Source organism: Crocodylus siamensis, chromosome 6 (assembly GCF_052110815.1).
Source record: "Crocodylus siamensis isolate JL-2025a chromosome 6, ASM5211081v1, whole genome shotgun sequence".
In the NCBI taxonomy this organism is placed as follows: domain Eukaryota; kingdom Metazoa; phylum Chordata; order Crocodylia; family Crocodylidae; genus Crocodylus; species Crocodylus siamensis.
Window position 1 is genome coordinate 70,685,566 of NC_143400.1, and position 12,663 is coordinate 70,698,228.

At 46.3% G+C, this 12,663-nt stretch overlaps 1 protein-coding gene across 1 annotated transcript in view; it reads left to right on the forward strand.

Moving 5' to 3' along the window:
• Window positions 1–3,278: 3,278 nt before the first annotated feature.
• The window catches only part of TSC22D2 (TSC22 domain family member 2), a 47,842-nt gene continuing 38,457 nt past the window's right edge, over window positions 3,279–12,663 (forward strand). Inside the window, exon 1 of the mRNA XM_090052647.1 lies at window positions 3,279–5,224. Coding sequence (XP_089908773.1) covers window positions 3,285–5,224 — 1,940 coding nt within the window. The 5' untranslated portion in view covers window positions 3,279–3,284. The remainder of the gene's footprint in view (window positions 5,225–12,663) is intronic.

The window sequence follows — 12,663 nt, forward strand, 5'->3', positions numbered from 1 at the left end:
TTTGCTCCCAACAGGAACAGGTATGGGCAGGGCTACTTCTGTCCTGCTCTGCTTCCATAGAGCAGCCAGGGGGAGCTCTAACTCCCCTGGCTGCCAGCCATGAGCTGGCAGGGAGGCCCAGGGTCAGGCCTGGGCTCTGGAGGGTGGGAGGAGCTGTCCTGCTTCCAGGGCAGCTGCTTCCCACCCCACACCTCTGCCCCAGCAGCTGCTTCCAGGCCCTGGCTCTGAGATTAGAGCTGGGGCTGGGATATCATCCCCTGTTCCAGCAGCAGGAATCTGCTGGGGTCCAGCTCTGGTACTGCCTACTTCCAGAGCAGGGGACAATGTCCCAGCCCCAGCTTGGATCACCAGATTGGAGTGGGGGCTGAGAAGCAGGCATTTGCCTGGGGGAAGGGACAGTTCTCCCACCTTATGCTCCCTGGGAGCAATTTGCTCTTGGTCAGCTATGTACCTGTGCACTATTGCGCATTAACTAATGTGCAGTAAATCTATTGCCTGTATTTTTAGGTAGTAGAAAACCAGGCATTAGCCTACTTTAATGCACATGAGCTGCTGTGCATAGTTATGGAGAGACACTTTACTGCACAGTAGATAAGTCTACTGCAGGGGTTTCCAACTGGGGTGTACCCCTGGGGGTACTTAGGCCCCAGGGGGTATGCGGGAGCAGCATGGAGAAGCCAGTGGCAGTTCCTGTTTCACTGGTAGCACTTCTAGTTTTGCTGCTGCGTGGGGGACCCCCCCTCTCATTAACCAACCACCAGGGAAACTCCCCCTTTCCCCCCTGCTCCTCCATAGGCTGCTGGGGGACCCTGTCCCTCACTCATTGGGGTAACTCCCTGCTTCAAGACTGGCTGCTAGGGGTATCCCAACCAAAACAGTTTGAAACCCCCCTGGTCTACTGCATAATAAAGCATCCTGTGTAGATGCACCCTGGGAATAGGATTATATTGAGGACTGGAGTACCAGAAATGGGATAAAATAAAATAGCACAAAGTGTGAGGTCAGCTACTTAGGGAATCACAGCATCATCTTTAAACTGATAGCTTGACCGACTCATGCCGCTTGAGGTGGTGGGGCACAGTGACTGCCTACAGGTGGAACAGGAATTTCCCACAGGCAGCTGCAGCAGTGTCGGTGGTGGGGGAGAGGGGGTGAGTGGCAACCACCGGTAGATGTTTGTGGCAGTGGCCAATATCATGGGGGGGGAGGGAACACATACTCCCCTGTGTCCCCTATGCATCGCCTATGACTGAGAGTTTAGCAGCTGGAAACAACAGCTAGGTACAGAGACCTGGATTAGAAGCCACCAGTGTAATGCAGCTGTAAAAGAGCCAGCTTTTTGGAAAATTGCTACTTCAGTACAAAGGGGCTTTTCACAGAGACTTCAGCTTTCCAGCATTCAATGCAGCCTCTCTGGTCCATGTGCCAGGAAGCATTGTATCCTATGACCTGTGCTCTCTACAGGCTGCAGCCGTATATTAAAAATGCAACTCAGGGTTCAAACCTGTAGTCCTCTGAGTTGAGTTCAGCTGCTTGCTGTCTCATCCACCCCGGTGCTTAGCTGCGAGATCCCCACGCATCAAAACGGATGAACACTTTAGGAAGCATTAAAAGCTGAGCTTGGCTGCCTAACCTGGGAGGCTTAAAGCTTGGTCTTTGCCACCACAATCATGCCTCAAATCATAACTGAAATAATGCTGTTGTGGTACGAAAAACCTGCTTAGGCTTCAAGGGAACGAGCAGATGCTGAGTACCTCTGAGACAAATGGTGTATCTATTCAAGTTTTTTAATACTGTGGTGATGAAGGTGAAGGAGTAAGCGAGGAAGGCTATGTCAGCCGTGGTGGGTAGCCTTCATCTAGGTGTTTTGCAAGGATGGCTTTAATAAGCATAAGAAGTCACAGGCCAAACTCTACTCTTCTGCTCCTGCAATGTGCAGCGGGTGCTGCACCGGACCTGGTATTAAATACTGCCGGATCATGTCCCTGCCCTCCGCACAAGGCACGAGGAAACCCCCCCCGCAATTACACACAGGAGCTGGGGTGCATCCAACAAGCCCGTGTCCGCCAGCGAGGACGCGGCCAGGCTCGCGCTGAGCACACAGACGGGGCCACATCCTCGCATTCACCGAGGGTGGGGACAGGCGTCCCCATAGTGCCCGCGGCTCGGTCACGCGGGCTCTGCGACTCGCAGCTCTGGGAGGTCGGGGGCAACCCGCGGAGAGGGGACGCAACCCTGCACTGAACCCTTGCGCTTGGCGGAGGCGTAGCCGCACTGTGAATGCGGGGCCCTGCGTGCCTACGGCACGGACGGCGGCACGGGCGAGGTCCATCCGCGCTTCGCACGGGACAGATCTCGCCCCCGCGCTCAGCCTTCTCCCCCTCTACCCCCCCAGGGACGTACCAAGCCCAGCGGGGGGGGGAGCGGATAGAACATTCCAAACGGTTGATGGGAGGGGGTCATCCCCGCGAGGCTCCGCCCTCCGCGGCCCCTTCCCCCTCCCGCCAGCCTGTCAGCGCGCCGCGAGGCGGGGCTTGGGCGATGTCAGCGCGCCGCGGCGTTGCGTGGTGGGGGGGTGGGTCGTCATTCTTCCCAGCGTGCCTCGCTGCCCCATTGCAGCCCCATCTTGGGAGTGAGCAGTTTGAATTTGAGCTCCTCTGGTCTCTGCGTGTGGGGCGCTGCGAGCGGGGCCCGCGCGGCCCGGCCCGGCCCGGCCCAGCGCCGCCGCGCCCCTCCCCCCCCAACCCGCCGCCGCCGGTCCCCTCCCGCTGCCTCCCCGTCGCGGGGCCCGGGCAGGGGTCGCGGTCGAGCCGCGGAGCGGGCTCGTTCCTCCCAAGATGCGCCTGGTGCTGATCTCCAGGTAGAGCGCGCACCCGCGGCGGGCGCGGGGCCTGGGCCCGGCCTCGGCTTCGCCCCGCCGCAGCCGCCGCGCACAGACTGCCCGGGGCCGCCACGCGAGAGCCCGCCCGGGAGCCCCGCGCCGGCAGCAGCAGCAGCGGCACTCGGAGGAGGCGGCCCCGGCGGGAGAGAGGCGGCGGCGGCCTGCCGAAGGGCCCGCGGCGCTGCTGCGAGGGGAGGAAGAGGAGGAGCCCGGCCGCCCCCAGCCCGGCCTGGGCCTGCGGAGCCGGGGCGCCGCGCCCGAGCCGCCGCAGGAGGAAGGTGCCGCCGGAGGATGCGCCGCGGCGCCAAGGTCCCAGCCCGCAGAGCGTGACAGCCTCGCCGGCCCCCTCCCCTACCCCGCCGCGGCCCGCGGGGGCGCCGAACCCGCTGCCTCTGGAGGCGCCATGTCCAAGATGCCGGCCAAGAAAAAGAGCTGCTTCCAGATCACCAGTGTGACTACGGCGCAGGTGGCCAGCAGCATCACGGAGGACACGGAGAGCCTGGACGACCCTGACGAGTCCCGCACCGAGGACGTCTCCTCTGAGATCTTCGATGTGTCGCGGGCCACTGACTATGGCCCTGAGGACGTGTGTGAGCGGAGCTCCTCTGAGGAGACCCTCAACAATGTGGGTGAGGCTGAGACTCCTGGGACGGTGTCCCCCAACCTCCCTCTGGATGGGCAGCTGGTTGCCTCAGCCCCAGGAGGGGCACCAGCTGCCAATGGGGGGGCTGTGCCGAAAAGCACTGCGGTGCCCCCAGTGGCCCTGGCCCCAGTGGCAGGGGGCAGCAGTGTCCAGGTTCTGTCCTCTGTAGCAGGAGCTGCTGCTCCTGGGACTGTGGCAGCAGCTGCATGTAGTTCACGCTTCAGGGTGATCAAGCTGGACCATGGCACAGGGGAGCCCTATAGGCGGGGCCGATGGACGTGTATGGAATACTACGACCGGGACTCAGACAGTGGTGGTGTCCTGTCTAGGACTGGAGATTGCATTAGACATAGCAGCACCTTTGATCAGGCTGCTCAAGAAAGGGACAGTGGGCTGGGTGCCACGGGAGGCTCTGTAGTGGTCTCGGCCATGCCATCCTCAGCACACGGCTCTGAGTCTATAGCTGACAGCTCCCTTACTGCTGTGTCACAGCTGCTCCAGACAGAGAAAATGAACCAGCCCTCTCCACAGCAACCTAATTTTGTCATTGGGCAGCAGCAGCAGCCTGTAGGCGGGGCCATGCCACAAAGTACTGCTCAGCCCATGTATTCTGGGGCTCCAGTAGCAAGTCAGCAAATGCTGGTGCCGCCGCAGCAATCCCAGCCGCAGGTAAATGCACAGGGTGTTGTACAGGCTGGACCCAACGGGAAAGGCATGCCACCGCCGAATGCAACAATCTCCCAGCCTAGCCTGACGGTACCACAGCAGCAGGTGCAGCCAGCAAATGTCCCTGTGAGTCAGCCTCAGCAATTTACTTATTCTCAACCCCAGATTCCTTCAGTACATCTACTGCCGACACAGCCTTCTGGCCAGGCAGAATACATGCAACACGTGACAGTTATGCAGTCTCAAGGAACTATCCCGCAAGCTACTACAGGCTCTGTTCCAAGTACTGGGGCTTCCAGCCTTCCTGTGTGCCAGGTGGCTGCCCAGAATCCCTCACCAGTGGGAGCACCAATGATGGGCGTTTCACCCCAGCCTGGTGAAGCAGTGGGACAGGGGTCAGGATTAATGCAGAGTGGCCAGGCACCTCCTAGTCAGACAGCCATTCCCCAGCAAGGAGGTGTGGTGCAGCAAAACATTGGACCTACAGGGATTGTGCAACAGAAATCTATGACTCAGCATCAAATGGGTGGAAGTAGTCAAGTGTCTGGAATGCCTAGTGCTCCTCATGCCATAGTTTCTGGAGTTCAGAACGTGCCTGCAGTTGTGCCCGGTACAAGTGTGCCTAGTGTGTCTACCACTTCTGTTACTATGCCAAATGTCCCTGTTACTCTAGTTCAGTCGCAACTGACCAGCCATACGTCTGTAAGTAGGAGTACCAGTGTTGTCCAACAACATGCTGGACATTCAGTAATGCAAGGCACTCCTAATGTACCTACAAATCTGCCACAGTCTAATATTGGACAGTTTCAGACTCAAACACAAACCTTAGCAGGTCAAATTGACGATACTAGAAGAAAATCAGAACCCCTACCTCAGCCACCACTTTCTCTCGTTGCTGAAAATAAGCCTCACGTGAAGCCTCCGGTTCCGGACACTTTAACGAATCCTCTTCACTTACCTGCAAGTACTCCTATGAACAGTTTTGCCAGCTCTGTATTTGGCATATCTATTCCCGTTGATGGTGACGAAGACAGGTATGAAATATTTTATTACAACTTGAAAATCATTACCCTTTATTAATAATAATTTAAAAAGCTTAATTATCCTTTTGTATCAGGATTTCAGATAACACTGAAGAATGGTCATGAGGGCTAAGGTAATTATGGAACACCAGAAAAAAAGTAGATCAATAGTGAAGCTTATATGGATTCCTCTGAAATTGCTAGTCTTACATTTTATGAATCTGAGGAACCCATGTTAGAGAGAAAATCTTGTGCCCAAATAATACCTGTTTCCAAGTAGGAGATGACTTCTCCTAAATTTTAGGTTATATGCAGCATGTATGTAAAGAAGTAACTCTTACTTTTCCCTCTTCTACTTCCACCGTCTCCCCCTTAGTGCCCACCCCCTTTCAGATGTTAAATCAGGTGAATGGTTTATCTAAATATCAAAATTGCTAGACTGCAATACAACTCTTGGTTATGTTGAAGAGATGGTGAAGCATTTTCTTAAATTAACCCTGCATCTGTCGGTTGTGAGGTAAAATAATGCCAACCAACTTTAAAAAAAAAAAAATAAAAAGTCACAAACTTCAACTGTAATGGCGGTTTAAATCACTGCGTGGAATATCTGCATTTTGAATTATTCCTGTTGTATGTATTATAGTTGAAATGTTCCAAGTTCCCTTGATGTGGCAATTCTCTAAATGGAATGAAAATGATGACCATTTCCTTTTTGGCATTGCCACGCATGGGGGGATCTTTTTTTTTTTTCCCTTTGATTGATACACATGCAAGTCCAGAAATAATGAGAATGGAGTTTCTCTGTTAGGAACTGCCAGATTCTTATTGCTTTTAGGAAAGTGTTAAAATATGAGTCCGTTAACAAATGTCCTGTGTGACTTGAAAGAATTAGGACTTATTTTGATTGCAGATGAACTTTTAGAATCTTGACTGGTATTACTGCTGGATGAATGAATAATCTAAGGTAGTAAAATGTGGTCAGATTTGAAGAGTTTTCAGAGAAAGTAATGATCCAAGCATTGGAGATACTCTTGGAGAATCTTGCGTTATTAGCTTGCTTTATATCTTATACAACTTTTGACATAAATTTCTGCCTTCTCCTCAGTTTTGTGAAATATGCTTATCATTTCTTTGAAAACAGGAATAACCTTGTCATGGTAGGTAATATTTTGATATTCAAAGAACTGTCATGTAACTTTCACATTCCTTGGAAGTGTAAAAGTCTAGTTTACTCATAGTACTTCTGTTTAAACTTGCTGCAAATGGGCAGAGAAGTACAATGTGAATGTACTATGCATCTTATGAGATCTAAACCAAAATATGTTAGGCTTGATTCCACTAACACTTGTCATAGTTGTTGCCTTTAATGATGTGTCTCTCTAGTATTTGGCTTCCCCTTTTAGAAGGCTGAGGTTTGCTTACTATTTTACAGGAACTCAGTATTAAATGTGAAATTACTACCTGCATATGATCTGATGTCCCATGGAAATCACAGTAAGAGTTTGGAGTACAGGTGATAAATGGGAGACTAATTGGATAATGACTTCAACACTTTGGGTATTCAAAATTATAACTTGCTCTCTGTTCATAAAAACTGGAAGTTATTGGATCCCTAGTAGCTTACCTCAAAAGATTATTTTTATAGATATCTTTACAGTATCAGGCTTTTACAAGGCCTCCTATCTGGATATTGTCTTGCTAGTCTTGTCTTTGAGTCTTGTATTAGGATGCTTCTTCTAATTCAACAACTCCATGATTTGTCTTTGGAAACATTAGAAATATTTCTGTCTTCCAAAATTACGGCAGTAGTAGTGTAGACTTATTCCATTCATAGTCTTGTTTTTAAGGCAAAAAAGTACTGTTTTCAGAAATAGGTTGTGACTTTGCAGCTGTATTTTGAATTCCTGCCTTAATTGTGATTTCTAGTGTCCTGTAGTATACCCCAACTCCCGTTTCTCAAGATCCTCATACTTTTCAGTGATAGACTCCTACTTGGTGTGACATCCAAGTAGAATAAATGTTTGTTGTACTGCACAGACTAAGGAAAAAAATTTTGTATACAAGAGAGCTGTTTGATGTTTGTTTGTTTTTTTTCCAGGGATGAGTACAGGATGTCCCTCCAAGTCCATCTTTTCTTTCAGCTGTTTGAAGTTCTCTTCCTTCTTACTTTATAGAGTATAAACCAAAGCTCCATTTCCACAAATAATTCTCTGTGGAGTGGGATGTGAGTGAGGCTGTGTGCAAATCTTCCCAAATGGAATACCTTGCAGGGCTGAAGTGTAAGAAAGTAATTGACTTAGGCAACTTGGTTCCCTACATGAAGCACTTGAAAGTATATGGTTGGTAAAGTAAGGTTATCATAACTGGGAGAGTACATAAAATGATTCTTATAATCTTTTAATGTGATAGTTCTGCTTATGGGTGGCACTGCCATTTCTTCTGTGTTGTCACTTCCCCATTTGCATCTTTTGCACAGTAATAGAGGGCAAGAGACACTTCCTACAAACTAGGTAAAAGCTTGGTTAAAAGTAAGTGAGGGAAGAAACTGTTGGCTTTGGCAGACTGCTGTAATATCTGAATATTTGTTTCCTTCCCACCCCTTTTTTGTATTTGACAAATATAATAGGTAACAGTATGTCTTAAATTTATCTATGGATGTACACATACAAACATTGTGTGTCAGAGCCTGATCAAAACTTAGCAGTTCATTGGGTTACTATAGCTAATACATGCCAATTTCTCAATGACACACAGTAGTGCTATGTAGCCACCTTCAGTGGACCTAGTACCCTGTACTTGGTCATGAGACTGAAGCAAGGTGCAAACTTGTCTTTAAGGTGCTACTGTGCCCATACAATTACTGTTTGTGGGATTGGGGCAATATTAAATGTAGAAAGGCAGAAATCAGAGTACTTAAAAGTCAACTCTTAACTTATATGACTTTTGCTCCTTGTTGTTCGAATAAACTTTGTGAATCTGAACTCTCACAAGGTTCACAGGTCACTTTGAACAGTTAGCAAGCTATTTAAGGGTGTGTTCACACATACTAACTTTCTGACAGTTAAGCCCACTTAACTTTTTAAAGTTACGGAATCATAGAAAATTAGGGTTGGAAGGGACCTCAGGAGGCTATAGCCCAACACCTTGTTCAAAGCAGGACCATCCCCAACTAGATCATCTCAGCCAGGGCTTTGTCTAACCCGGTGTTAAAAACCTCCGAGGGTGGAGATTCCAGAACCTCTCTGGGTAGCCTGTTTCAGCATTTTACTACCCTCTTAGTGAGAGAGTTTTTCTTAACAACCTCAACTTCCCTTGCTGCAACTTTAGACCATTGCTCTTTGTTCTGTTATCTGCCACCACTGAGAACAGTTTAGCTCAAAGCTAGACTGAGCTTAATTGACTTAACTGTCAGAGCATACCCATGTATGTGGAGCAGAGTTGGCTTAAATGAGGTGCAGTACTCTGGGGTATATTGTATTGAGTCTCATTAGTTAAGTTGACTTAGCTCACGAGATGGCTGTCACTATGCCAAAGGAGCTGATGTGGCTTAAATTAAGTCGAATTTACAACGTGTGTACACACCCAAAGAGATCACTTTTGAAAAAATGTAAGTGAACCACATTAACTGCACAGACTTCAGCGGAGATTGTATGCAGCAAAAAAAAAACAGCTTGCATTCCTCTCCCCCCCTTCTTCCCCCCCCATAATAATAGTGACAGTAAGTAGAAAATTCATTCAGTAGACTGACAGTGTAACAGAATGTATCAAAATCATTCAATACTGAATCCCAGTCTAAATTATGGTGCATGTGCTGATGTATAAATTTAGAAATACTCACTTCCTTTAAATAACAGCACAGCTTCCAATGATGTCAACAGAAAGCTTATTAAAAAAAAAAAAAAAAAGGTCAAGGGGAGAATATGGCCTTTGTGTAGTTAACTTCTATTTCTTCAGTACCTTCTCAAGTTCACTATCACTTGGTGAGAAAACGTTCACTTGGAGAATGACTGCTCTTTTGTCTTGTTTGTTTCTGTTCTCTTTTCTCTGTGTTGTTTTTCCCCTCTCCTCTTTTCAGCCACTTAGATTCCAGCCCCCAGAGGAGACTTTGCTCCCACCCATTTTAGCAGATAAAATGATCAGCTGTGAACTAGTTCATGTAGACCCTGATGTCCTCATTGGACTTGGAATTGACACCTTAATATAATTAATAAGACACTAAGGGGCATCACATTTTGAAAATTAATGTTTCAGGCTGTATGCAGATTCTGGAAATTAAGACTGAGTTAATTTACCCTTGGTTCATTTGGAGGGTTTACTTTGCACCCAGTGTGGGCTAGGAGCCCTAAAGTGTGAAGGCTTAGTTTTTAAACAACCAGAATATTATATGGACCATGTCAGATGCTTCCCATGAGATAGATTGAACACATGGGCCAGATGCTTACCCTTGGTCCAACACCTCAGATTAAATGTCAGTCTTCACACAGTACTTGTAACTCAATAAAGAATGATCTCAGAAAGAATGTCCATAAATACTGGTTCCTCAAGGAATCCTGTGTAGCTCAAATGGGCTTTGGTTTATTTTGTAAACAGCTCATCATTTGCCTTAAATCGCTAAATTTTCTTTAAGTTTAAAATGTACAGTAATCCCACCCTCTTTTTAAATTTACACTTCTGGTATACAGAGGTAGGGAGAATCTGTACAAAGGATGACACTCTGAGAAAGGAAGGAAGGGAGAATACCTGTATTGTTATGGTTCACTACCAACTAAGTCTTTGGCAGTAATATGTGTGGTAGCTTAGAGTGTAGACTACTTTGGATCAGTTTATTGTTTAGAGAAGGTTTTCCACATCACCAAAAAACTGTTAACCTAGCTGAACAGCCAGGCAAGTTATTTTATAAGATGTTTGTAGCTAGTCCTACTGTTGACCTTATGAATAATGAGGAAATGATTAGTCAGGAAATTTCATGTCAGGGGGAAAAATAGAAAAAAGTATGCAACAAAGGTTTTTTTTAAACCTGATTTTGGCACTTGAAGCTAGAAAACATTTGCCAAAAGAGAGAGAAGCTCTAGGCTTCAGGTTCCTTTTCGTAACTTGCATAACAAATAGTTTTAGTTCCTGTTCTTCTCCAAATGAGGCCATGGGTGGTATAAAATGGAACAATACATGTGGATGGAGGAAACAGTACCTTTGGGGCAGTCATAACTGTCTGAACTACTACATGATGTTTCTATCAAATACTGAGGAAGAGATGTCGGGGGGAGCTGGGAATCAAAACACCCATCTTGGCTAACTTTCTGTTTTATACTGAACTTAATATATGGCACAAAATAAAGCACCATGTCATCTTAAAATCACAGTAATGGAGTATTAGACTTGTAGAGGTAGAGAATGCAGCATATTCTAATGCTGAAATTTATCTATTGGATTTGAACATACCAGCTGGCTTAATACTGCATTTTGGCTCTTGTAATATATGTTGCCACTTAAAAGAATACATTACTGAGAAAGCTTGTTCAAACCTCCTACATGTTTGGCAGCCTTTGGGGGCAAAATATTATGAGGCATGTTGGAAAAGGAGCAGTGTAGATCATTTTCCAAAGATAGCTGACCAGTGTGAACTGTACAGGCTATATTCCAGGAACTCTAATGAATGGCTGCAATTGTGAACTGTCAACTACAGCAGCTAGACTGTTGAAAACCTGATTGTAAGGACCTCTTCACGGAATATATCTCTCCATTCAGCTAAATGGTTTATTTGTATAGTGTGCTAATTGTTGCTGATAAAGTATTATAATTGGTAAAAACTGAGCTCTTGAGACCTCATTCATAATATAAGAACAAAACCTGCCATGGACATTAACATAACTTTGATAAGGGCCTCTTTATATCTTAGTCAGGGTGCATATTATATGCTCTATTCCATCAGAAAAATAAAAGGATTATGCAAATAGAAATCAGTAGGCAGTACTTGAATTGTACTGTTATTGAATACTATCCCATTCTTGCTTTCTTCATAAGCCTACTAAGACTCCTTAAACTCCACCACAGCTGCACATCTTAAATGTTTCAGCCTTTCCAGTCAAGGGTCCTGTCTAAGCAGAGGTGAAGGGAGTGTTGTAGAAGCAGGCCAGAGCCAAACATAGGCAAGTCTTCTTTCAGACCATAAGTATCTTCAGGTGCATAAATGCTTCCTTTGGTTCAGCGGTTCTCAAAACTTTTTTCTACGAGGACCCATGTGTAAACATCAGTGGACAGTCCCAACCCAGTGCGCCTCACTCCCGACCCACTGCCCCCCAGTCCCTTTGTGTGAGGGGCTCAAGAGTGGAGTGGTGTGTGGGACAGGGCCTGGAACTCTGGCAGTCTGCAAAGGAAAAGCCACGGTTTTCTGCATTTTTCTCCTCTAAAGGAGAACCCATTTTTAAAGTTTGTTCACAACCCTTTTGATACATTCTTGCAACTCACTTTTGGGTCATGACCCATGGGTTGAGAAACACCAAAACAACATAATTTGAAACTCATGTTTATTTGGAGCCAGGTTCCTAAAGTGAATGCTAAAGTCTGCAGTAATAAATGACATTCACATGCAAGCAGCATGTCATTTAACTAAATGAGATGGGCGAAATGAACAAATTTCCTTTTTATTTTCAGTAAAAAAGGGCCATTTAAGATGTTTCGGTTTCACAATACCTTCTGTAGGGTGAAAAACTTAACTGCAAAAATGGGATGTAGAACCCTCAACAAATACTTAAAATAAAATTGCCAACCTGAATACTCTTAAATTGAGTAACACACTTCAGTATTTCATGGTGTAGAGCATCTTACTGGATCCTGGAGTTCCTAACATTTCCGTTTTTGGTTTTCCATGATTTTTTAAAGGGTATCTGTAACCAATAGGAAAACATGGAAGTTGAGTCGAGTGCTGCTAAATGAACAAAGTAAAACAGCCTATTTCATGGACAGGACTTAAATATGCTGGCTGCGGTAGGTGCAAGTTAAACTTTAAAATGTATGGAGTACCCCCCAAAAATGCCACTTTGTCTTTTTAACTTATTATTTCTGATAGCTTTTTTGTGCTTAAATACTACAAATCTTTAATCTTCATTCACTAATGGAATCAAAGTACTTTTCATTACTATTAAAAAAAGGTAGCCACTTCCCTGAGAGAGAAATATAGCACCTATTTCATGGAAGCTGTTTTGAACGAGAAAAATGTAGTTTCTTTTGGGGGTGGGTTGTGGGTTGGAGAAGGTGCATATAAAGTGTCTGAGAATGTAGGTGGTCAAAATTTACCTATCAGACCTGGAATGTAGCCCAGAATGTAAGAACTGAATAATAATGTTTTTGAGACATGCTGTAGATTTTTTGTTTTTTGTTTTTTTTATGACCACAGGTGGCATTGCAGTGAAAAAGAAATTGCAAAAGAAAAATTAACACCCCCCTCCCAACCT